We start from the raw sequence: 26,566 nt of genomic DNA on the forward strand, positions 1-26,566 counted from the left end.
AGCAGTATTGTTAAAATGAGGAGAGAATGCAATATAATGTTCAGCTGGGGCTGGACTCTAGTGTAAAAGGGATGTTTTTGGAAGCCTTAGTATTTGTATTTCTGTTCTACTAACTTCCTAGCAAGCCCTGCGTCTTTCCAGGAGTCTTTGAAGTAAACACAGCAAAGTCAGATGTCCTGGGCTGCAGCAGAAAGAGGAACCGAAAGAGGGAACCACGAACAGGAACATGGAACAGAAAGACAGTGTTTGTTTTATATTTCTGTCCGTCATAAAACCCAAGTGATTAACTGCAACACTTCGGCTTGTTCCTGGGGCAGCTTGGATTCGCAGATGGGCTCCCACTCGTGTACCTATAGAGCCTGGCCCTGTGTAACGTCCGGCATTGTTTCAATAAAATAGCACATCTTATCTGTGATAGAGCTGTTAGCCTAAACTAGTGGCAACTCCAAAAGAAGTTTGTTGTTACAGTCTGACAACAGTTGTTGTTACAGTCTGACAACAGTTTTTGTTACAGTCTGACAGCGTGCCTTGTGTATTACATGCAGATTCCTGCAATGCACCGCCTGCCACCTTGTGTGATTACGATGTCAGCAGTTTTTACCTTGTGCATCATTTATTTGTGCATCATGAACTTGTGCTTGTGCATCATTACTAATAAGCTTCTTGTTAGCCATTAGACCTAGCCTAGCTTTGTGGATGCCGTTTCTCAGAGGTTATTTTTTTGAAGATGTTAAGTACTTCTCTGATGGGATGTTCCTTCCATTGTAAGAAGGATTTTTGTCCCTTACATGTGTTTTGGCATCAAACTAAATCTCTAAACCGCACATTATAGAATTGCAGTAAGAACCTGGTTAGGAAGGGATGAGGAGGCAATTACAGCATAAGCATCTGGTTTTGGTGGTAAAATTATGGTTTGTCTGGTTTCCTCATGATTGCTTTACATTCAGAGGTAACTTTTTTGGCAAATTCTGGTTTAAATAACTGCCGGTTTAGACATGCATCTGCATAGTTTTTTCTTCCTATATGCAGCATGTAACTGTGATGCCGTTGGCTCAGCGGAGAATACATGTGGTCCTCGAGGTCAGTGTCTGTGCCATAGTAACTACGCTGGACTTCAATGTGACCAGTGCGCTCCAGGTTATTACAGCTACCCCAGCTGTTTGCGTGAGTAAAAGCCTTTCTTCCTTTTACTGGAGTTACCTCTGTAAGTATGATAGTTTTGTTCCATCCAAAGCTGGCAACCAAACCGCTGAAGATCCAGCCAGTGGCCAGGCTTCCTGGCAGGCACACACACTCCGGTAGTCCTCCCTGGCATGTCATCACTGTTCCTGTGCTAGTTGGATTAATGTGAGCGTGGCAGTGTTTGGCTGTGGCACCGTTGCCTCTGTCTTTTAAAATATGAAATCTAAAGCTTAGGCTGGGCAATGGGCTTGTACCTTTATGAGTTCTGGCTCACTCAAAGCTTCTAATATTTGATACACTGTCCTATAAACTTTAAAGTGTATGCTATTGACCTGTGCTGACATTGCACCCTAAATTCTAGTCTAGAAGGGCTGGACTCTGCAAATCTGCCATAGTATCACCAATTTTTCCTGCCCATGTGGATCAGTTGATCAGGTGCAGAATGTATATATAGGTTTTTCACATCAAGCAGAGGGAAACCTGCAGGCTCTGTCATTAACATCAGCAAGCTATTTGATCGTCATGAACAGGACTGCTCTCTCCTAGAAATCAAAAGGTTAGTAGTGCTAAAGAAGGAAAGCACGCTCAGAATTCTGCTACTACTAATCACGACAACCACAGCAAAAAATACTCTGACAGGTCTGTTCTTTCTCTTTAGGAGACTGGCTACTACTTTGCTAAAATAATTTTCATTAACCGTTTCACCCTTAGTATCTGAGCAAAGATAAGTCTCCTGACCTGTAGCAGCATTGTTCCTTTTTGTGGCATTATTCTTATTTACCCTGTGTGTGTAAATCATTGCACAACTGAGGCCTTACATGGGAATCTGAAACAACAAGACTATTCCATGGTGTATTTCAAAGCTTGCTTCTGGCCTCCTCTGCCCTCAGATCTAAAGGTATAGTGGGCATACAATTTTATATTCCATATTTCACCATCATATTTTTAAGTGCAGGTCTGATTACAGAATTTGCCCTATGCTTTCTGTACCATAAGAAGGTCAAGAAAGCAGAAAGCCAAAACCAAGCCTGTTCTCAGGATGAGACAAAAAGGTTTCAGAAGAGGGGTTTATTTATGGTTCCAGATAATCCTACTGTTTCTGTCAAGAACACAGGAAGAAAACAATGTCAAGATGATACAGGTCACCTCAAACTCGTAGGTTCCAAGCAGGGGTGAGGACCCTGTGAGTTATAGGACGACCTTGTGAGCTGTTTATTGGACAGAAAAATGAAGGACGCTCTAGACAAATAGTATTCAAAACCTCTGCAGTATTAAAGTTTTGGGAAGTTGTCGCTCGGTGCCTACAGGGCGAACCCTTCCACCCCTCTCTATGTTTGTTGCTACGTAGCTTGTCGGTGCTCTCCTGACGGTTCCCAGCATGGCACGTGTGAGCCCTCATCGGGGCAGTGTGAGTGTCAAACAGGTGTCACGGGGCAACGGTGCGACAGATGCCTTTCTGCAGCCCACAGCTTCCCCTACTGTGAAGGTAACTCTTCCGAGGGAAACCCCCCCATTCTGATTTGGGTTGCCCCCAGTTTCATTGCAGGGTTCCCAGCGCAGTCTGCATACATAGTTTTATAGAAATCCCCTGAAGCATAGGGAGGGAGGGATGCACCAGGAGCACATATTAGATGAGCTTATTTGTCACTCTGTGTGTTGTTTCATGTAGTGAACCATAAGATTAAAACCTTTTTTAGATGATGGCACAGGAACTTTAAGAAAGCATCTCTTGGTTCTGGAGGTTAGTGCTATATTTTTCCAAGTGACTGCTTTGCATACCAACCCAAATAGTCTAATCCAGGCTAAATACACATTTGAAAAATCATTATTAAAGGCTTCTTCAAAGTATTTGAGTCCTTCCGAAGTAACCGTATTAAAAAGCCCTTTCAAACTCACACCTGCTACATTGTACTTCTGCATTACTACATTCCACAGCTCTGTTTTCAAAAGATCTTTCAGTTGTGTTTGTTTTTTAATTTCATACAGGTGTAAACAGTGAATGTGACCCTTCAGGTAGTGTTGATTCTCATTCTGTAAGTATTCTACCATTGCAGCTAAGAATACATGTTAATAATTCATATGCCTTTGCCGAACATATTCACTTAATTGCTGAAGCCCTAGAGACTGCTCTTAGACTGTGAAAGAATTGCACAGGCTTATTTGCAGAGTAAGAGTGGAAATAAACTTTGTGTTTTGTTCTTTGACCATACCACTGCAATTACCTGTTAAGTTGGGTTTTTTTTAAATCTTTTATATGTGGAATATGCATACTGTTTATGTCACTTTGGTATGCTAGAACACTAACATATACATGCAGATAGACCTTCTGGTTATGGGTTGCAATGGGCCATTTCAGCATCAAATTGTTCTTGAAAAAAATATTATCTCTTTGTAATTGTTGCTATTCCACTATTATTGTTATTAATACACTGCCAGTTATTATTAGTAGCATATTACCAGAAATCATAGTCATTGCTAAATGTGTAGCAAAGAAGACCTAGAGGATAGGTCTGACAGATCATAGAATCATAGAATGGTTTGGATTGGAAAGGACCTTGAAGATCATCAAGTTCCAACCCCCCTGCCATAGGCAGGGACACCTCCCACCAGACCAGGTTGCCCAAGGCCACATCCAGCCTGGCCTTGAACACCTCCAGGGATGGGGCCTCAACAACCTCTCTGGGCAACCTGTGCCAGTGCCTTACCACCCTCAAAGTGAAAAACTTCTTCCTAATGTTTAATCTGAACCTGCCCTCTTCCAGTTTAAAGCCATTCCCGCTTGTCCTATTGCTACATGCCCGAGTAAAAAAGGGCATGTAACCCAGATGAAAGAAGTATCTATGTAGGCTCATGTATACATCTGTGTGTGTCTTCCACCAATAAAGGAAGAAGTAAATATGAAAATTAATTATTATTTTTAAGGAAATTTGTTTTTTTTTAACTTTTTGCAAAACAGTTAATATTTTAGAGGAGTTCTAATAAGGTTCTAATAAGGTTCTAATGAGGCTATAAAAGAATTGGAAAGTACATCCGTTGGGACATTTAGAATAAACTAGATAGAGAAAAAATATGCAGGGTGGAACGATCCTGTGCTGATAGTATGAGACAGAAAAATCTAAGAAGGCTGAATCGGCCACAGTTTCCATGGGTCTGTAAAAGTCAATAAACTGCCTGAGCTGTTAATAATATTAGTTTTTTCTTAGTACTAAAGAGCAGTATGTTTTCTATGAAATAGTTGAACCCATATTAACTCCTTTCTGTCATTAGGGCTATTGTCAATGTCTTCAGCACGTTGAAGGTCCTACCTGTAGTAAATGCAAACCATTGTACTGGAACCTGGCCAAAGAAAACCCCGAGGGATGTACAGGTATGGCTTCTTGGCATATTTCTTTGGCTTTTGGAATGTGTTAAATTCTTCTGAAAGTCATCTTTATTTGCTGTTTACATCTTTGATGCTCAGTGACTTTCACAACTCTTTTTAACAGCATGTTTTTCATGCTGCTTAATTGTAACACCACATTACCCATGATACCAGCAGTTACTTTTAGAAATTAGACCATAATTTCATGAGCATTTGCTACTGCTGGACCAAGGTGTGCTCTGAATCACAATGGTGTGTACTTCACACAGCCCTGTGGCAGTTTTACTGGAGTGAGACAGGTTATCTGCCCTTAACACTGAAACCAGAATTCGGCTTATTGTTTTGAGAAAAAGGTGCTTTTTCATTTATTATCATCTCCTAGCTTGTAGAGCGGTGGGGTGAAGAACCTTCTTATGGGCTCAGGATGTGACAAATCTGTTATGGTTTATGTCTATTTAATACCAACCTGTTTGAAATTTTCCATGTTTGCTAACAGCCAGTGTGTGTTTTTCAGGCATATAATAATAATATTAAAGATTAAAGAGGGTAAAGATAAAAAAAATCTTTAAAGATTTGTTTTCTCCCCAACTATTTCCTTTCCAACAAGGTTCCACCATAACAGCCACCGAGACAGTATGAGTGGCCTTAGCGCTGATACCAATATCATTACGTCTTTGACTCTAAATCTCTGAATACTATACACTCTAAACATGTCCTCAAAGATTAATTACTGCACCTCTCATGTAATTCATCTTCTCTGCCTTCAGTCACAGAGTCAATGCTGAGTTTCACCAAACCTCTAGGTCAGCATAGCCCCTTCCCGCAATATTTGCTTCATTTATATTTCATACGGCGAATAAACTGGTCCCAAAGTGGCACTGCAGAACAGAAGGTGGCAGTCGGGCTGGAAGACGCTGTTTTGCATCAGTTGCCTGAGTGTTTCTAAGAAAGAAAACAGTTGTAAATCCAAATTCCAGGCTGTTTTTGTCAAACACAAGTTAGAACACTTTAAAATACACCAGTAAAGTGCACATGCACGGAAGGCCTTATTCTTTCTCCTTTGCTTGTGCCAGTATCCATCTGCTATTCTGCACCTTCCAGAGTAAAATCCACCTTGTGGCACTATGATTCAAAATTGCAGATTCAGGGTGGTGTTTTTTTTTTTTCTGCAAAGTATCTTGGAAAGACAAAATGCAGATTGTCTTTTTTTTTCATCTGTGCAGCATGCCAGTGTGATGTGAGTGGAACACTAAGTGGAGCCGGAGAATGTCAGCAGGTAAAGTGAAATTAAGAGAAAGACATTAATTACATTGATTTTTGTAAAGATAAATTGTTGTAACACTTGGTAAGGTAGAAGTCTTAGTACTGATTATTGCTTTTGCACATAAAGTGGCTGGTTTTATACAGCAAAGAAGCAATTTTATACAGAAGTTTTCTGCATTCTAGGGATGTATGTATTTTGTACATCCTAGGGATGTATAACAGTTCTGCAAATTTTTCATCGTCTGGAGTTCATGTATTTTCTAGTCTGTTCATTGATGGTGATAAATGACAAAAGTTATGTCCTGATAACATTTTTTGTTCATTAGAATATTTCTCCTCTTTAGAATTAGAGGAAATCCAAAGTAGTGAAAGGTTAAAGTTCTGCAAAAGGTGCCGCAACATTTTTGCTGAAATTGTTTTCTTCACAGGAAAATGGGCATTGTTACTGCAAATCTAATGTTTGTGGAGATTCCTGTGACACTTGTGAAGCTGGCTATTATGCTCTCGAAAACAAGAATTATTTTGGCTGCCGAGGTAAAACGAATAAAGCACATCTCTAGTAGCACATTGCACAAAAGTCTTTAGAATTCCGTAGGTTGTGCTTTGAAAATGTGGGAGTATTTGTTGAATCAGTCACAGCGTTTTGCACTCCTGCTTGCAATTGCCTGTTACCCGAGTAAATCCTCCTTTGCCTTCCGAAAGGAGAAGGAGCAAGGCAGATGTTACCACTGTGGTTCCCAACTGTTTTGTGGCTCGCTCACGTGAGGAAAGGTGTTCCTCTTGGAGTTCCTTGTCCTTCACCTCGCCTTCCCTGGTACCTTATTTACCACCGCTTGCCTGAGGCTTCTCTGTCAAAGCCTGCAGTGAGATCGCACGAGGCGATGCTAAAGCTGTTGTCAAATAAGATAACTGAGAGTCGTTCCTCCTCTCACTCCTTCTCCAGAGCTGTGGGGCAAGGGATGGTTGATTTTCCTGCAAGCGTTACCTGCAGGAGCGGTAGCTTTCTGTTCCACTTAGGGATTTTCTACGGTCTGCTGCTGCAATGAAAACTTAAAATATTACAACAGATATTAGCTTGTTTTTTTTTTTTTTTTTTTTTTTGCAAGTATATTCGTGTATTGCTTTAGCCCAGGGCTTGATGTGTTTTGAAACAGAGACAGATGAGGCTGTGGTGTGAAGAAAGCGGTCCTTCTCCTGAAGGATACTTGCTCTGCCATGCGGTTTGAGGGGTGTAGGGCTACTTCAACAGTTCCCTTCCCTCCTTGTTCCCTCACTGTAGATTTAGGTTTGTTAAAATTGTTGAAAGCACTTTCACTGACTTCAGCGTGCTTGACACCTTTCCAGGGTTGGTGCAAGAGATTTATTTTTAAAGCATTGAAGTACTTCTAACAATCGTTTTAATATGTGCAAAGTTAAAAATAATGGCTACTGTATCAAACAAAGCTTTCATGCCTAATGTGCCAACTAAGGAGCTGGTGAAAGGGATCTTGTTTCACAAAGGTGTCAAATACTTTAATTATCCTTGATTTCAGTGAGACTACAGGCGCTTAACATGTCTTATAAAACAGGAGGCTTTTACACCATGATGTAAATATGTGTTTGGGAACTTTCAACCTTTCAAATCAGCTTGAAATGTTCCTTAGTGTGATATATTACACCTTGTTACTAGAGGTGTCCTTTGGTTTGTGCCACAAGTCCTGTCTCCTGTAGCAAGTCATTCAATATTGTTGTCCAGTAATGGCTAAAAATATGCATATGCTATTATATGAACACATATGTTCTTGTTGTGTGCAATGTTTGTAAGATAAATTAAATACTGGGGTACCAGACTCTGAAAAATTAATGTCTTACAATTTTTGTAAATTAGGTTTTGGGTTTGGTTTTTTTTGTGTGTTTTGTTTTTTTTTTCTTTTTATAATTATTCATCATGACATTACTTTAGAAATTCTGACTTATTAGCAAAACATTTGAATGGCTGTTCTTGCAAATGTGACATGGCTTATTAAGTGTGATTTTTTTAAAAAGTGGCTTTTGTCACATTCCAAGGAGAAATAAAGAAAACAACCACAAACATGGGAAGCCAGAAATAATTGCAGCTTATGCATGTGTGTTAACGGGTTCGAAAGAGTCTGAGGGGAGGGGGGTCTGAAGGGCTCCGGAAGGAGGAAACGAGTCATTAATGGTGTTTAATTAGTGGAAGTGAGGTGTGTTTTCTGATAACTTTTATCACTCTTTTTTCTGATGGGATATTTGGCTTCTGCTCTTCTCTTGACAGGCTGCCGGTGTGATGTTGGAGGATCCCTCAGCCCGGCGTGTGCCGAGCCCTCGGGTGGCTGCCAGTGCAGGGCGCACGTCGTGGGGACAACCTGTCGGGAGTGAGTCTGGCTGTAGCTCCTGGTAGCTCGTGCTTCGGCATAGTTCTTTTGAAACTGCCCATCCGTCCCTTGCTATCCTTTCACATGAGATTCCAATTTTGTTGATTAATAACCTGGTGAATTGTATTAGTTATTCATATTAATTCTGCCAGGCAGTTTTCTTCTGTTATTTTAATAAGATTTTTTAACGTGTTTCCTTAAATACCTGTTTTGTAATAGTATTGCGTATGTATCTGTGTATCTATCGGGAGTTATATAGGAAAACATAGAGCTGTAAAAGCTTCTGGAAAAGGAATTCTCATTACATCCATCTTATCAAATGTCTTGAATTTATTAGCTGCTATCAGGACTCCTCAGTCATCAGTGGGTGGTCAGCTCCCTTCCACTGCTTTATGCTCTTCTTCACTGCTTTATGCTCTTAGATGTAGACCATACAGCAACTGGTAATTCTTTGGTTTGGTTTTTTTTTTTTTTTCCTTGAAAGGCCTGAAAAAAACTATTTTTTCCCTGATCTGCACCACATGAAGTTTGAGATTGAAGACGGTACTACTGTCAAGGGAAGGGAAATTCGGTTTGGCTATGATCCTCGGGAATTTCCTAGCTTCAGTTGGAGAGGATATGCCCGGATGTCCTCTATAGAAGTAAGCTGCTATTTCACTCAAGCTTTTGGGTAAAAACATATGTGTACGGTATGTATGTCTCTACAGTACTGCTTTGTGTGTGCGAGGTCATGGAGAAACCACAAGAAATTACAGGATATCTCTAATCTGAACTTTGGCACTGTATTACTGTTTGGATTAGTGAGTGTTGGTATTATTGTAAATTAGCCATTGCTAGTGCAAATATGTGTTCTTCAGAGATATTCTTTGAGTTTGTTTCTTTTTTTTTTTGTGAGAAATATGGATTTTGCTATAGGTTTATAGAAAAGAACCGATAGCTTTAAAGCCTATAATACTAAGTGCAGAAATTCTTGTCATGCGAAGGACTGCAGAAACAGCAGAAGATTAATGCTTGGCTAAATAATTTGAATTACAGAATTCAGTGGCAGTCTGTGTCCATAAGATTTTCAGGTACCATCACAGCGTTGTCACTGAAGCCTTCTTACACTTGCAACTTTTATTGACTGAAGAAGAGAAAGGCACCGACTGTATTAGGAATGATACCTTCACATTACAGCAAACAGGAAAATATGTGATTCAGTAAAACAAGCTGTGAACAGGAGCATATTAGCAACATTTAATTTAATCTCATACAGTCTACAAATAAACTAAACAACAGCAGAGGGAATAAGTAAATCACAGGAAGAAAGTCACCACAGTTTAATTGTGTGAGAAGGGACCTGTCTGACTTATGACTGAAATGGTGAGCGAGTGAACCAGGTTTTTACAACATTAGATTTGAGCAATAAAGGTTCACTCTTCTTAAAAGTAGTACTCTCTTATCGGTAGTACTCTGGTGCTGATTCGATTTTTTTAGTCCCCAGGTATAGTTGTGTCCAGCTTCTGTAAGTTGTCCAAGGACTAATGGATCACTGTAGACTGAGACATAAGCACATAACCATTGCGCAAGCATACTGATTTCCTTTGTGTTCTTAATTTTCCACTTTTTCCTCTTTGTTCTTTTGGTTGGGTTTTTTGTTTGTTTGTTTCTTTTTTAACCCAGAGCTCATATTTGTTGGATCTTCAGAATTACTCCGCATTCACGAATGAAGGCAACTCTCCAGCAGCTGTGATTTCTTAACTTCTGCTTTCTAACTCAGCTGCTTTTTGTATTTAGTTTCCAGTGGCATTTTGCAAAGAAGCTCAGTCTCTAATCTTGCTAAAATTGTGCATTATTTTGCTTACCTGGATAAAGCTTTTCGCTCATGTAAGTAATTGTCAGCCCCAGGCCCTCCTCAGTTAGATCCTTGCATAACTGAGATAGATAATCTCACATTGTTCATTTTAAGGAACTTTCCTAAATTTAACATAGCGTTTCTGTATCTTGCAGGACCCTGAAATAATCCTCCTGACATTTATTTTGTAGAAGACAAAATATCTACCACACAAAAGGCTAATGTAACAACTTTTTGTGAAAAGAAGCTATTTCAATACAATTTAAAAATTTTGAGGTGAAATAAATAAGCTGTGTGTGACCTCAGTGGAGGTGGTGACTGGTGTCCTGTCATGCCGCCGACATGGCTGTCTCATTGTAGCTTGAGGAGCTGACATCTGGGCTCAGATTTTAAAGCACTGGCCAGAGTTGCCCAAGTTTGTGGCAGAGCTTAAAGAATAATTTCTCCCCACTCCCCCTGCCTTTGCTTGAAGCCCGGGACCGACATCTCTTCCTCTCTGATTCCTCCCATGTCTTTTTTCTCACTCTTCGTTGTGTCTTCTGGATTTTTCATTAAAGCTTAGAAATAATTTTGATAAATCCCCCGAAGCATGTTTGTTTATTTCTTTTGCCTTTTATTTTTTTGTTCATACCTATTTTTCAAGTGTTCCCTCAGTGCCTGTCTTATCCATGTAGTATCCTTCAGTAGTCGTCCTTCTCCATTTAAAACAACACTTGTAAAGACTTCCCTCGCTTGTCTGCATTTTCTGTTCTGGTCCACTGCGCTTCTGCAATCACCTAGACTTTAGCTGTCTAGTCTCTGTAGATCTCTCAGCCCTGCCATCTGTCATATGTCTATCTTTGCTTTCTGCTTTGCATTTCTCTTAAGAAAGTGGAGGTCTCTGGGATGATGATGACAGAGTTGAGGAAGATACATTGAGCAGCATATGGGAGCTGGCAATCTTGTGTTTGTTGTAGCTTTTAGCAATAAGAGAAAATGAGACTTTGTGCTCTGTTCTCAAATGTATGGACCTGAGAAAACCTCTGTGCTTTGGGGGAAGCAGAGTGGACCACAGTGGTGGAGAGGTCACCGCACCACAAGCATCTTGGAAAGGGACAGCGAGTGGACTGTGATGGGTGAACTGGGAGTTGGATTATGAGGGGAGCTTTAGGATTTAGGAATGAAAGAAGAAAGCCAAACTTTTGAGGTTGCACCAATCCTAGTTTTTCCTGATCCACCACCAACCTTTGAATACGTCTCTGCTGATTCTGTTGCTCTGCAACAGAAAGAATCTGCTGTGTGAGTGCAGCCTCCTGCGGGCTCGCTGCCCGTCCAGGGTGGAGGAGGACTGAGTGGCTCCATAGGTTCAGCCCCAGGGCAAAGAGAGCCATGGCATCACATCTCTAAGAAACTGGGATCTGGTGGAGGAGCAGAAGTTTCAGTGACGGTCTAAGATGTCTGCATGCTGTGGAGCGTTGTGTGTGATCTCCGACTAGGATCAATGATTCTGGCCTGTTCCTCAGGAGGCCAGGAGTACGAACAGCCCTTGATACCATATGTCTCATTTATGGCACAGGAGGGGAGAGTAACGGTAAAATACTGTCCATGTTTCAAGGTGCAATATCAACACACATGTTAGTTCAGCCATTCCGTGTCTTTCTGGAGAAGCTGTTATTCAACACAAGTTTTATTTCACAGGAGGTTTTGTTCCATATTCTTTTGTAAGCTGCCCAAGCCTTTCTTTTCTGTTATGGAGTTTGTCTTTGCCAAATGGTTTTTCTTTCTCTGGGTGCTAGTAACAAATAATATACTTTCCTTTCCTCCTTTTCCCCTTTCTTTTTATTTTTCCCAGCCAGAGGTGGTTGTGCCTGTCACTGTGGCTTCCCCTAAGCTCTTCCACCTAGTCCTCCGCTATGTCGGCCTGGGCTCAAAAAGCTCTAAAGGGAAGATCTCAATTGCTGAGGGAAAACATTTTGGCACTAATTATACTTGTAAGTGAATTAATTTTCTCACTAGGCTTGCCTGTCTTCCTCTGTCTTACACCAGCATTGCCATTCCAGTATATACTTGTCTGCACGTGTGTTTTTCTTGTAGGACTTTAGTACGGTGCTTGCATGGCTTCTCGCTGTTCCTCTATTCAGCACTTTATGGCTGTTTTTGTTTATTAACTTCCGTTTTTCAGAACGAAGTGAGGATAACTTTGAATGTGGAAAAATCAAACCGCTCCTTATTTCGCATTATCCTGAGATATATTAACCCTGGAGGTGAAACGTTGTCTGGCCGCATTTCTGCTTGTCAATCTCGGCCTGAAACAGGTAGGTGCAACTCAACAGCACAACAGATCAGATGAATGCTAGATCAGAGGAGCCTTCTCAAGGTGCACCTAAGTCAAATTTGTAATGTCGCTAAAAATGCATCACTTCTAACAGTGTCAGCGCTTTTGTGCTTTTCCTAATATATTTTGCCGTGTAATTGATGTGGCTGTGTTTGCATGAAACCCCTGCTCACAGTAGGAATCAACATTTGTTTTTTTCAAAGGTTTGCCAAACTCGGTACTTTCAGTTCTTCACTTGGAAGCTCTGAACTTTGTGTTTTATGAAGCTTTTAAAGAAAGGATAACAGCACTCATTTTGGTTTAGCTGCCTTTAATATTTTAGTGTGAAGGTGGCTTCTGCCTTCATTCCATGAATATCATTTACTTGATGAATCCAATCTACCAAGTTAGCTCTGATTACAGACCTCAACAGCATGCGATGCCTTTTGGGCTCTAATTAAAGATGAGTACTCCGTTGTCCTTTGAATGGTAGAGGCACACCGAGCCCGTATGCAGAATTATCTCTCATTATGCCTAACCTCAGCATGCTGATGGGAGCTACTGGAGCTTAGTCCCAGATCCTTTCAGTAATTTGGAAGAGACAAAACTGAAGACTTGGCAGGTAACACTCAGCAGTGGCAGCAGTTTATGGTCAGGTCTGGCTTATATCACCTGGGAGGCAGGGAACCAGCTTTTGTCTGGGTCCAGGGGCTGCAAAGAGGAAACCTTTAGTATTCATAACAATTGATCCTCACGACTTCTCTTTGATAAAGCATATTGCAGCTGCGTTTCTGTTGTATACCATCTCTGCCCAGAAGTTACCTTCAGTTAATATCTGTAACTAAACATTTTAGATGCTACCGAGAACCTCAAGTATCTGAAATATTGGGCTGAAAGTCACATGAGAACAGGCTTTGTGTCAGCTGAAGCCATTGTGAGTCAGGGCAGAGACAGGTCGAATGGAAAGTAATGGAAGGGGAAAGTGAAGAAATGAGCGTTTCACAATATTGCAAAACTGGCCATTACAGGGACAGAGCTCTGCTTTTCTGAACCAATGTGCTCAAGACTAACAAGAACGAAGACAACAACCGCTGCGTAGCTCTGTAGCTTACTGTGTATCATCGAATGCACTGTTAATACATATTGACAGAAAAGCATCGATCAGCTCCTGTTAGACCAAGTTTAAGGGATGAAATCATCAGCCCAGCGCACTAGGCAAGTAGAGACATTTTACACAGTCCCTTATTTTTTTACTTGATTTGTCTTTTTTTTTTTTTTTTTTTTTGCTGGCAGGGGCTGCTCAGAGCAAAGAGTTTGTCTTCCCACCCAGCAAGGAGCCAGCTTTTGTCACAATCCCAGGAAAAAGCTCCACGGAGCCTTTCTCACTGGTTCCAGGCGTGTGGACTGTCAGTATAATGGCAGAGGAAGTCCTCTTGGTAAGAAAACAATTGAGGAAAACAAGTGCTTGAAGGCTGTCATGATTGTATTGCTCTGGAGTTACTTGCCAGGAAGAACCCTGCAAGCAATTGAAATTTAGCACGAGTGAAAAGAATACAGCAGCAGAATGTCATTATGAAAATTTACAGTTCTGCCTCGTATTTAATTTTTTTCTTCTCTGACTTTCACCTTCCCTAACTTTCCTTGTACTTACAGACTTTGAAGTCTATCCAGAATCTATACCCTCAAAGGATAAAGTGATATTAACATATAGCACAATTATTTGAGCATAAATGCTCATAGAAATTAATGATTCTTACATAGCAGATGTCATATCTAAAGCTTGGCTCAGCCACAGATGACCATGGCCTCAGTTTCTTGACAAAGACTCTTCAGAAAAGTATTATAAGATGGGCTGCATGATTAACACGTCATTTTGTAAATGTTTTTATCCTCCCATCATCACTCTTCTTTCACTCACTGAAAAACTGAAACATTTCCTGGCAGCGGTTCTGAGAAATTGCTATAAAAAAATTGTTTGAAGTGATCATGTATGAAAAACCTTAAACTTGTATGACCACAAGGACAGCATACTGACATTCACGTGTATAGGGTTAACAAATAGCCAGTGTCTTTAGTCATTAAGCCTGGGGCTCTGTTAAATTTATGGAATACCACATAAACTGTTACTAAAGAGCTTGCAAACATATTTCTTACTGAAAGTGACAGTACTTATTGTGCTTGGCTTTTTTACTAGTACCTTTGAAAAGCAATTTATGAGTGATCTTAGCCCAGCATGTTTTCACAATAACAGTTTTTATAAATAAGCTTTAATACGTTAATTTAAGTAGGCAAGGGAGAGCGAAAATGTACCAGCTTTTGAAGGACAGCGTAACAGATTATGTGGAAGATTTTTTTATAAAGTGAGCTGGGGTATGTAACTACAAAAAAAAAAAAAAAATCCATGTCTTGCAGGTATCCTCTATAAAAATTATTTATGTGGTTGGTTTTGTTCATTGCTATGTTGTGAAAGTCTAGTGAAATACCTTTTGTAATTTTCTGCATGGTCTTGTATTTGTTGTATCCTTTGTTCTTAGGATTATATGGTGCTGTTACCTAGCGATTACTACGAAGCATCCATCTTGCAGATGCAAGTTACAGAGCCCTGCACCTATTCAGGACGCACTTCAACAGAGCAGTCAGTATATACGCTACAGAATAAACCAGCCTTGGATTATTTTATTATTATCCTGCTGCACTTGAAAACAATAATAATCCTGTGTTGTGTTTGGGTTTGTTTTTTGTTTTTTTTTGGTGTAAGCTGCTTGCTCTATCAGCATTTGCCACTGGGCAGATTTTCCTGTGTCCTTGGGTCAGAGGCGGCGTATTTCAGCCATGGGGGAGAATACAGAAGAATACCCGTGCGACAGCCAACTCCTGATCAACCAGTGATGTCCCATATCAGTGGAAGAGAGGTCAGATTCCTGCCTGCTAATTGCAGTCCCGTCTGCACTGTTGACTATAAACCTACCGGACTACAACAGTTGCAGCTTTACAGCTCAGGATCCCTGAAACAGACTCTGTGATAAGTTCTGCGTTTTATACAGAACTGTACAAAGGGATCAGCGTAGGCAGATTCGTAACTGTGGCAAGAGTGGACATTGCAATCTGACAAAAGTATTTTATTAAATAAAAGTCCCTCTGCTTTAGGCCTTCGGGCGACTTCAGCGTAGTGTTTAATTACAGCAGAAATGGCATAATGGTTTGTCAGCAGAAGTTGTGTACATAATGTCACCCTAAATTCATCTTTTTTTTGTTTCTTAAATAGCTGTACTTACGTAAAATGTTTGCTTTACTAAAGAACAAGCAGAAACAATTATGCCACTGCTGTAGGTCCATTGAAAGAGAAACGTGCTTTGTGAAATGAAAAATTATACTAGAGGAGTGTTTGGTAAAAATGAAGTAATTTATCAAGTACGTGATAATTACATGTAAAATGATTACGTCCTCTATTTCTGTGCTTGCATGCTGCTTTCAAAAATACCAATTGCAACAAGAATACTTACATGCCACAGGCCCTGGTGCTTTGTCGCTGATGCATGTGCAAAACTTCACCGGTATGAATAATTGCAGTGAAGTCAAGAGGGCTGTTGACGGAATTATTTACAAGTTGAAGTGTTTGTAGCCTAAGGAAATATTGAGAAAATCAGTTTAAATTTGAAAAGAATCATATAGCTAGCTGCAGCAAAGCCCTCTGTAACTGCAGTAGTGTCCATGCAACTACTCCAAAGTATTTTCTTTTAAATAGTATTTTAACCAATTTTTGCAGGTAAACTAAAAGAAAAACTTGATGCTTCAGAAAGTGGCGTTGGCTATTTGCTGGAGAAGATGCTTTCATTCTTTGTAGGGAATCAATATACAGAACTACTGTGGTAGGAATTGCATTCCTGGAAATATTTCAGTGGAGAAACAGAGTCAATTTTGTTTGTTGTTAAAGATAGCTTAGAGATGACAGTGACAATTTTTTAGTATCATAAAGTTTTCTCACTGGTACTTTCTATCACGGAGAATAATAATAATAATACACGAATTCCGCCGACTTATCTTGCAGCCTTCCTAGAACAGTTAGAATGGCAGCTGTTTCTTGAACTTGGTTGACTCTTACTAGTGGACAAAGTGATATTTATAAGCACTGCTTCCATTCTGCTGAATGTCTTTTGCTGAGGCAGCACAGGACTGGCCCTGGACTAACGCAGACCCGTTGCGTGGCAGGGCAGGAAAAGGGACCTACCTGCAAGAAAGGGAGTGAAAAATCTAATGGATTTTTTCTTTTTCAATGATCTTGACCTAGGTCAATTTACAGATGACCATAAATGTTCCTCAAGTTGGTCGCTACGTTCTGATTTTTGAATATGCCAATGAAGAGGATCAGTTATACACTGCCGAGGTATTCATACATAGCCCTGGACCTGTCACTGAAGGCAGAGTGAGAATATACAGTTGTAAATACAGGTAAGAACTTCTGAAGTAATCACTGCATGATTAAATAAGCATTTGGGATATAATTATACTTTTCAGATATTGGAATCCATTTTACTATGTAGATTATTCAAGTTTTAGGGTGATTTAAAAGCAAGTACATGTTTCTGTGGGTACTGTACAGATTTTTAATTGTCTCTGCAATCAGCTTATTAAATTTTGCTACTGCTACAGTGAATGGTTTTCCTATACAAAGGGTTACTTTTTAATGTGCATTTCTAAATCCTTATACATTATTAATCTCTGAGTCCAGTGGAAGAGCATCACTATGGGCTGCAGATGCCCGCACTGTTTTTATTTGGTTAAAAGCGTGTCCAAGGGCTTTGGCTATAAAAAATGTAGCAGCCAGTTTTACAAGAGCATTCCCACAGTTTCTAACAGGATCTGCTGAAGCAGAAGTATAAAGGTGCCTGAAATTCTGAGTGTAGCCACCCTCTGGCTGTTAGGCTGCAGGCAAGGTCTTCAGCCGAAGGCTTCTTTATCCTTGTTGACTACTGAGGTTACTGCAGATGTGTCTGCACAAGAGATTGTGTCTGTCCTGAGCGAGATTGTGTCTGTCTTGAGTGAGATTATCTTCATCACTTGAGCATTTCAGTTTATGACTCAAATTAGGATTGCGATCCTGCAGATGTTTGCGCGCTCTGCAGAGCCTACCCAGTGCCAGGGGACTACAGATGTGCATCTGTTTTTCCCATGAGCCAAGTGTTTGGCAGATTGGAAGCTTAGGGATATTTGGGATGAAATTGCCCAGTAAGAAAAATCATTTTCATCAGCATGTTTGTGACACAGAGCAGAGCTTGTGGAGCAGTGACCTTGTCGGGTTATTGCTGGGGAAAGCTCTTATTTTAGCCTGTTATGTAACGCTTTGAGCCCCAAACTACTTGCTATAAATCTTCCATTTTATTGCTTTTTTTTCCCCCCAAACACATTTTATAGGCTAATTTTGAACATACCTGTTTGTTCATATGAAACACTAAGAACTTGCTCATGAAAATACAGAGAAAGCCCTTTCTACTTTAAGGTAGCAGTGCAGTAAATCCCTTCTGCGGCCATTCTGCATGAAGCTGATGGTCACGTTGCAAGTTGCTGTGCCATCTTTCCTAAGCAGGAAAGCTACAAGTCTCTTCTGTTAAAAAATAAATCAAGAAATGAGACAGATAAGAACTTGTAGAATCAGGAATGTATTGTGCCAGGCTTTCTTACTTCTCTGAGCTTGATTATTCCCAATAAAACATCTCAAGAGAATAAAACATTGCAAGCTTTCAGCGAATCACAAATAAGGAACCTGTATTTCTCCAGTCTTAAATATCCTTAGCCCTGAGCTGACCTTATTTCTGGGCTGTGCTCTAAACAAGACCGAAACTTCCACATTCTCTGGTTCATAGAGGAGAAATAGAGAAGCAGTTGTATGGTGGTTGCAGCATCTCACCCACGGTATGCTGGCTGGCTGAGCTGAGCAGAAGTGCAGAAGAAAAGAAATTAAAGGCTTAAATGACTTCTCTTTAGCAAAAGGGAACTGCTGCTACTTTTGGCGTGTTGCAGGGGTCGCGGTCCCTGAACAAGGCAGAGTTCGAAGACTTTAGCAAGACTCTTCTTCTTAGTGCGTGTTTGTCTTTACTAAAGATGCACAGCCAATTGAAGGTAGTCACTAAGAGGCAAATCTACATTTTTTCATTTGCTTTGAGGAGTATCTCGGTGTACAGAATAGGTTCCTGAAATCAAGACTTGACCAGTTGCCGCTGTGTGGGTGAGAGCTGCTGGTCCACGCCATCGACGGCACATGGCAGTAGTGGAAAGCAGCAGCTGGTGCGTGCTGGCGCCTCAAGGAGCCTCAAAGAGCACAGCCCAGGCACAGAATACGAGTTACACGCCGTGTTGCACAGCTTGGAAACCTCTGCAGACAGCATGTACGCGTATGTGTCTGTTCACGTCCTACTTAAAGCAGTAGCTCAAATGGAGATCTCAGCTGAGGTCTGGAGGTTTGGGCTCTGGGTAGGCCCACCCACAAAGGACGAGCAGTGTTGGGCACGTGGTACATCCTTTGTCTCGCTGGTGAGGGTACTGTATGTTCACCAGTGGCCAAAGGTAGTTGTTAGTTGTGATCCAGCAGGAGGGCTGGGCACCAGCGGTGGGGCTAGCCAAAAGCTAGGCAGCTGAGCGAGGCGATAGCCTAAACACCACGGCAATGCCAGCAGGCTCATTTTTAATCCCGCTTTCTGTCTCAGTTTCCTTTGTCGCAGCGTTGTAGTTGACGACAGGAATCGCATTGCAGCCTATGACCTTCTAGCAGATACAAAGATACATCTTAAGGCATCATCAATTAATTTTCTCCTGGTGAGTTTCCGTTTTCTTTTTCCTTTTGTAATACTTGTTCCCTGAGTGGGTAAAGAGAGATACTTTTCTCCCCATGTTCACATGCTGTACAGTAAAATGTGAAAAGATGTATAGTAGATGCTTGAAGATGTTTCTTTATATATCCTCAGAGAAGCAACTGAGGCAAACTTGATCAGTTTCAAAGATAAACAGAAATTTGCCTTTCTTTGCAAATTGTTTTTTCCAGCTCTCTCCTGCTTTATTTCAGTTCCCCTCTCTTTTCTACACGTAAACTTTAAATGAAAAATCTTCTGGTAGCTTTTATACTCCATCTTTTTTTTTGTTCCTTATCTTTCACTTTTTTTAAAACCTCAAAACCCATGTGGGAGTTTCCTGGGTCCCTTACAAAATTCAGGTAATAAACGCATTCATTAGTTGTAGAACGTTTAAATACTTTGAATAAAAAGCCTTCACTGCCCTCTTTTGGCCACACCAGGAATACATTTTTCTGAACACTGAATTTTCTTCTGTGTTGTTTCTGTTTTCCGTTTCAGAAACACAAGGTGAGTTACACAGTTGGTTAAAATCAAGAGTTGAAACCCAGAGCAGTTTTGTAGAACCACTAGGATTAACAACTGATACATTCTTTCTTCACTTCATGAGGCAGTGTTCACTGTGAACAAATACCTTTTAAATTGTCTGTTGGCTCCCTGCAGCAGTTGCTGTGCTAACAACATCCATATCCAAAAGGCGTTGATATTATTAGTCTGTATTTCCACACGTGGAAGTCTCTCGTGCTAAGAATCTCTGTAACTTTATTTCTAAATTTTAGTTTTCATTCTCTGAATAGCTTGCTGCAGGATAAATTTCAATATTCTCCCGAGATACAGAAAATATTTCCCTGTGTTAAATGTTAAATGCGCAGCAAAACATAGGAAGAAGGGGGAAAAGAAGAGCTTCTGATATATGGACGGTAATCATGAAGTCAATGTCAGCAGCTCTGGAGTTCAAGACCCCTGTGTGATGCCCTGTCATGTAGACCAAAGAGGCAAAGGGGAACCACCCCCAGTGCTGGGGTTCAGAAATCTGGTCTAAATAAAGGGGAATTGGGGTTCTTGAGGTCAGCTTTTTAGAGGGGCTCTTACAACTTGATAGTTTTTATCTCACGTTGATGCGTGCGAGCTGTCTAAACCCAGACCATGTTTTGCACTTTTTAGCCCCTCATAAAGTGCCGTTCGAAGCTTCAGAGTCTACCCTTGTTTTGCTGCGATGGGTGGGTGCCCTGTGGGTCATTACATGCAGGACAGGCACAGTGTTTGCTGCCCAGGAAAAGAGACGTCTAGCACTCCGCCTTCTAGCTTGTAAAGGGTTTCTAATCCCTTCTCACTACCCCTAAAACACAAGCTGAGCTCCCCTAGGACCTGCTTCTAAACTGAATCACTTTGCACATTAATGAATTCTCCCTATGCAATTTTTATTTATGTTAATACATGGTCCTAGCTATCTTACTGCTTATCAGGAATTTTTATCTCCTTTTCCAGTAGTTCATGCACAAGCTTTGTAACTTGCACTTACGTATTTTTTAAGTGCAGGTAACACATTTTATTAGTGCAAACCGTTGTGTCTACCCACGAGTCTTCCCTTATGTCCTCACCACCATGGCTACAGCAGGAGAACCACAGCTTCATTTGCTCATGTCTAGTTTTAGTTAAAAAAAAAAAAGATAAAAATCCTATGAGGTCTTGTTGGCTTTTAAAAGGAGTTCTTGATCTATTGGGAGAAATCCTGGTGTCGCCTAAACTCGCTCCTATGGACTTTGTGCAAGCAAGTGTTCATGCCTGCATTTCAGAAGGTCCAGGAATTCCCCCAGGGTCCAAAAGTCTCTAATACCACAGATGAACGCTTTTCCCTCCCACCTCTGTGCGCTCCTTGCCTAGATTCTGACATCATGAGCTGGTCTTCTCTCATTCCCATTGCCATACATATACTTACGTTTTAATTTATATTTAACTTTGAACAGCCAACATTCCCCTGAGAAGGACAGAAAAATGCTATTCAACACTGAGGCATTCAGGTGCAGGCAGGTAAAGGGATCCAAAATCTTGTGGGAAGTCCATGACAGAACATGGCTTTGGGCTCAGGTCTTCTCGTGCTCAAATTAGGTTTCATCTTTCCCATTCAGGACTGGCCCTGTTATTTACGATATTAATTGTTAATTGTGCCTTGTGCTTATTTTTCAGCACAAGGTTTGTATTATATCAGCTGAAGAATTTTCTCCAGAATATGTGGATCCTAAAGTACAGTGCATAGCTGCTTACAGGAGTACCCATGAGGGAAGGTAACTGTCTTGGTTTTATCCTTTGTATTTTCTGAAGAAGACCTTGAAAGGCAGAATAAATGGGATTTCAATTCGTTCGAATGAGCCTTTGCTCAGTGACTTACAGGTGGTTTGTAGGCCACTTTTGCAAAGTAGTATTTGCAAAAGAGCTGAAGTGTTAGTCTTAACCTGGACAGTCTTTGCGCAGGATTTTGTTAATACTAGTCTCTTCTTGGTCTGTCTGAACTGCTGAGTCCTGATGCGTTAGAAAACACACATCTTTCACACGCCGTCCAGTATGGTAGGTGTCCAAGCTGAAGAAACGTTGCTGCTTCGGTGGCCTGAAATGCTTACCACTCCATCTGGAGTTTCATTCTGCTCATTACTGCTTCAGCTGTTTCAAAATGGCTTTAATTTGTCATTAGGTAGGGGATGTGGCTGCCCTTTCAGGCACAAATCCACCAGCTCAACTTGGCAGCATCAAACTACTCAACACGTAAACCCCAGCTTCACAAACAAGCCATTCCCTTGTCCATCTCATCGTGGGGCCCATATGGTAGGTGTGACCTCCGTATTCACCCCACACAGCAACGTCAGGTGATCCCTCTCCTCCATTATACTTGTACAGGACCACTAATTAGAGCACTCATATATGGCTTGGTTGACCCAGAGCGATGGCTTCTCTTGTGCTGCAAAGTTCTGAGCTTGAACTTTCACTTCCCAAGCGGTCAGTTTGGTGTTCTGCAGAGCACTTTCTCCACCCTGATGAAGGTCTTCCCCTCTCCATATGTTTTATTCTTTGGGCCAGAGAGGAACCATCACTGCAGCTTCCAAATTAGGGAGCCCCACAGTTCAGTTCCTGTTGCACTCCCCAGGATGTCCCTCGTGATGCTACTCCTAAAGCTTTCTTCCTACTGATCTGGCAATGGGAAGGGCCTGAAAGTAAAAGTAAATGTCATTTGCAGGGCTTCAGAGACAGAAAGCGTTGGTGACTAGGTCTAATAGTTTTCCAGATGGTAGCTTCTAATATAATGGTTGAATTGAAATAGCAAGCAGAAAAATCTGGATAGTAAAGTGGATAAAAGCATGTGACTGTACTTGGCTTCCAAGCGTGCATAGCCTTGAATCGCAGCTTTAATTCTCCTGCTCAGAGTGTTACAGCTGAGAGCAGCTTTCTAAGACTGAAGATACTTGTCCCCCCATCAAAGGTATTTCGCATTCCTGCGCATTTATATTCTGAGTAAAATGGGGGAAAGAGGCTGGGTCAAAAACATGATTTAAGATAAAGCTATTGTACAAATTTATACCTTCTACTTTGCTTTTGTGTTTTGTTTTGGTTTTTAATCTCTTGTTATATTTGCATAGTTTACCGTATATTTATGTTCTGTTATTATGGCCATTACCTGGCAGCAGTTTTGCTTTCATGAAAGTATTTAGTGTTCATCAAGTTGAAAGATGCGGAGTCTTGGCTCAGTTTAAAAGTATTATGCAGGATGCTGCACGTGATTTCCCACACAGGCCTGGCAAATACATCTCGAGCCTGGCCTTGAAACACACTTGCCATTCCAGTTCTGGGCCTGTCTTGTGCAAAGATTAATCATTGTCTGCTGAGTACTTACAAGAAGTGAACAAATACTAGCAGGAAACCCCCCGAAACATTTTCTTCTGCAGTCTTGGAAAATACTTCTCTCAATCAAGTCCTTCCTTCAGAATTAAATATACCAAGGAAGAAGTAGTTAAACACAGCAGTGAATGAATGAGGATGCTTTCAAGGAGCACTGTTATTTATTTTGGCTCCGATTGTACAAATATTTGAGTGTATGCTTAACTTCTAAGTACTTAAGTAGTCCCATTGACTTCAGTGGGAAAACTTGCATATTTAAAGGATGCACCTACATAAATATTTGTAGAACTGAAAAAGCAGTATTAGTACAGATGCTGGTGAATGTAACTGGGGATTTTTTTTAACACTCTTGGTTCCCTTAGGTTTCATCTTCTTTAGTAAACTCTACTGGTTGGCACGCATCATGTAATTGACATTTTGAGTGAATAAAATCAGTTAATGTACATTTCCCCCCTTTGTGAGTTAAATTTGCACCTCTTGTTTTCATTTACTTTCTGATCGTTTACATAGAATCCAAAGAGTAACAGTAGTTAATTGTAGTACATTCAAATATATTAACTTTTGTGAGTTGCCTGCTTTTCCTTTCATGATGCAGAAGGAATTCTCCTGGCCCCAAGAGTAATTAATATAACTCTGTGTTTAGCGCAACATGCATTCCCTCAGCGTATGAAACTCCAGTGGCAGCTTTGGTTCTGGATGCATTCAAGGACGGGAAAATTTCTGAAGTACGGAGAAGCATACTCTATGATCCACTGAGTGCCCGTTTACCTTCTGGCTCAGTTAACGGAGTCACCTTGACACCGTCACAGGTATCTCGTATTTTGAAAATATTGTTTCCTTAGTCACAAAGTCTGTTCCTAGTAAAGTTGAACAGACGAAGCGCTTTAAGAGAACCAAAACTGAGTGGTGTGATATGATCAAAATGATGTAGACTGAGTAAGCCATCAAGAAAATACACAGAAAGAGAAACAAAAACGCCAGCTTCTGAATAAACTAGGCAGTAGTCTCACAGACTGCAGAAGAGCATTAGATATGCGTGGCATGCAAAGAGGTAGGAGCATGCAGTTGTAATGCCACACTTTGAAGAGATTGTTAACTTCCTGAGAGATGCGAAGCCCCCTCTCTTTCGTTGCAGGTAGGTGGCACAGAGCACAGCTCAGAAACCCAAGAATATCTCGCGAAACAAATGTACTATGAGAGCTGTTCTTGTTTCTGCAGAGCCGGATTACCTTGAGTGGCAGAGTGCCCCGCTTGGGCAGATATGTATTTGTGGTACACTTTTATCAGCCAGCGCACCCAGGGTTCACCGTGCACGTGCGGGTGGATGCGGGACGTGCGTGGTCCGGTGAGCACCTGAATTTGAGCTAACCCCTTTTCTTTCTGAGCGTTTTGGCACATGGAGCATTTTTTTGGCATTGTGTTTTTTTCATCTAGGTTTCTTCAATGCTTCATTCTGCCCTCATACCTCTGGCTGTCGGGATCAGGTGATTGCAGAAAAGCAAATTGAGCTTGATGTTTCTGAACCCGAGGTCTCTGTTACAGTGGTGATACCTGATGGAAGAATGCTGGTTCTGGTATGTTTGTTACATACGTGTACTCGGAAATGTTATTCTCGGTTTCACCATTAGAGATAGATGCAAAGATGAAAGCCAAAAAGCAAGAATTTGTCTTTTAATGCTGTGTTTCAAATTGTTAGGATCTTGTGCACTGCTTCTGTTTTATTTTACATTTTTAAGATGCTATATACTGTTTCTATTGTACACTGCTTGTAGCATCACAACTCTGGGGGGAAGGCAAGAAGCAAATTTTCCTATTTTTTTCAGTTAAAATGTTACAGGTTTTGAGAAAATCCAGAATGCATAATGAAGCACCATTTAAACATATAAATATCTTAGCTTGTATCTTTTGCTTTACTCTGAAATGTACAATTTAGCTTTCTTGTTGTTTTAAGGAAAATGTCTTAGTTGTTCCAGCAGACACCTACAGTTACAAAATTCTTGACAAAAAGACAGTGGACAAGTCATTTGATTTTATCAGCCAATGTGGAGGAAACAGTTTTTATATTGAGTAAGCATCGCTTTCTAAAAAACTGAACGTTGACAACAAGCTGGGAATTAATATTACTTTTACTCCGTATTAAAGACATATGTATAAAATCCCCATCATTGTGCTACATTAATATGCTTTTCATGGCTTATGCTGGCCCATTACATTTCCATGAGTCATTTTCCTATGACTTTCTATTGTAAATGAAATGTGAAGGTAGAGCTTTATTGCTCACAGTACAAAAGAGGAAAATCTATGTCATCTTTCTGTCTTTGCTATTTCCATCTTTGGTATTTGGTATTTTGCTTGGCATGCCTGAACTGATATGACTAATATACGCACCTTCTTTGAAAAAAATCTCTTACTTGCATGTTCAAAGCCGTTCACCGCTAATTTAATTCAAGTATATCCTTGCATGTGTACTGATGCCATCCTTATGCCAAAGAACTGTTCGGAAAACAGAACCCTAATTGACTGAACCACTGCAAAGCACGCTCGTAACAATTCCCTAGTGCCAGTACTTACATGATTTATATTTCAATTTAAATAGCCCGGAAGGATCATCGGCCTTCTGTAAGGACTCTGCAAGGTCACTAGTGGCTTTCTACAACAACGGAGCCCTGCCATGTAATTGCCATAGCGCAGGTGCCACGAGCCCTGCTTGCAGCCCCCTGGGAGGGCAGTGTATTTGCAGACCTCACGTCATCGGTCGCCAGTGCAGCCGATGCCAAACTGGCTACTACGGATTCCCGTTCTGCAAGTGTAAGTTCGTGCTCGGACTCACTCAGCATCTGACCTGGCCTTTTATTTAAGTCTCTGGTTTTGCTGGACGGGTACCGCAGCCTCGCTTTTCTTTACAGGGCTTGATTCTACGAGATGCTGGTTGAGCCGCCTTAGATTTGGCACAGCATAGCTTTCAGTTTAAGGCAGAAGTAACCCCGTTCCCTTAAAGCACACCTAGTTCACCAAGAAGTGCGCTTTCGCATGTGTTGTCTGGTCAGGCTTACAGTTAAACTGGTTAAAATACATATTGACAGTCTTTCAGTCAAATGGATTTTTCTGCACTGACTCCTAAATTGTTTACAGGTTACTACTGTTGTATTCCAGTTTACACCTTCAAGATTTTCCATAGATAATCAGAGACGTAGCATTCTTCATTCCTCATATTTTGATGTTATTCTTAATAACGTCAACAGATTTATAGATTACAGCAACAGTCCTCAGCTTCCTTCCCAGTATTATACTCGATGTTTGTAAATGTTGCTTTGTAAAACTGGTGCCCTTAACACCAAAACTATTCATTGTTTAATCCTTGGTGGTTTGGGGAAGTGATAATAACACCTGTGGTGAAGTTAAGTAACCGATCTGTGGAAAAGAGCCAGGCACAGCTTAAAACTAGCGAAAGAGAGAAAAGAATGGTGTCCTTTATACATAAAGGTTGGGTGTGTTTGTTTCATATGCAAGTTCAATAAGAGTTGATCG

The 26,566-nt window shown here is 40.8% G+C and overlaps 1 protein-coding gene across 1 annotated transcript in view; it reads left to right on the forward strand.

Annotated features, from left to right (window-relative positions):
* Positions 1-26,566, forward strand: part of LAMA3 (laminin subunit alpha 3) — a gene marked incomplete at its 5' end in the record, with an annotated part of 116,143 nt that overhangs the window by 35,359 nt on the left and 54,218 nt on the right. The window contains 19 exons of the mRNA XM_082499123.1: positions 1,030-1,164; positions 3,169-3,215; positions 4,450-4,549; positions 5,767-5,819; positions 6,235-6,340; positions 8,061-8,181; positions 8,666-8,822; positions 11,847-11,985; positions 13,602-13,744; positions 14,843-14,943; positions 15,067-15,220; positions 16,597-16,757; positions 19,010-19,118; positions 21,338-21,435; positions 23,682-23,847; positions 24,257-24,383; positions 24,473-24,612; positions 24,990-25,105; positions 25,635-25,846. Coding sequence (XP_082355249.1) covers positions 1,030-1,164; positions 3,169-3,215; positions 4,450-4,549; positions 5,767-5,819; positions 6,235-6,340; positions 8,061-8,181; positions 8,666-8,822; positions 11,847-11,985; positions 13,602-13,744; positions 14,843-14,943; positions 15,067-15,220; positions 16,597-16,757; positions 19,010-19,118; positions 21,338-21,435; positions 23,682-23,847; positions 24,257-24,383; positions 24,473-24,612; positions 24,990-25,105; positions 25,635-25,846 — 2,385 coding nt within the window. The remainder of the gene's footprint in view (positions 1-1,029; positions 1,165-3,168; positions 3,216-4,449; positions 4,550-5,766; positions 5,820-6,234; positions 6,341-8,060; positions 8,182-8,665; positions 8,823-11,846; positions 11,986-13,601; positions 13,745-14,842; positions 14,944-15,066; positions 15,221-16,596; positions 16,758-19,009; positions 19,119-21,337; positions 21,436-23,681; positions 23,848-24,256; positions 24,384-24,472; positions 24,613-24,989; positions 25,106-25,634; positions 25,847-26,566) is intronic.

The sequence above is a fragment of the Vanellus vanellus genome, assembly GCF_965231255.1.
Source record: "Vanellus vanellus genome assembly, chromosome: 2".
NCBI classification, from domain to species: Eukaryota; Metazoa; Chordata; class Aves; order Charadriiformes; family Charadriidae; genus Vanellus; species Vanellus vanellus.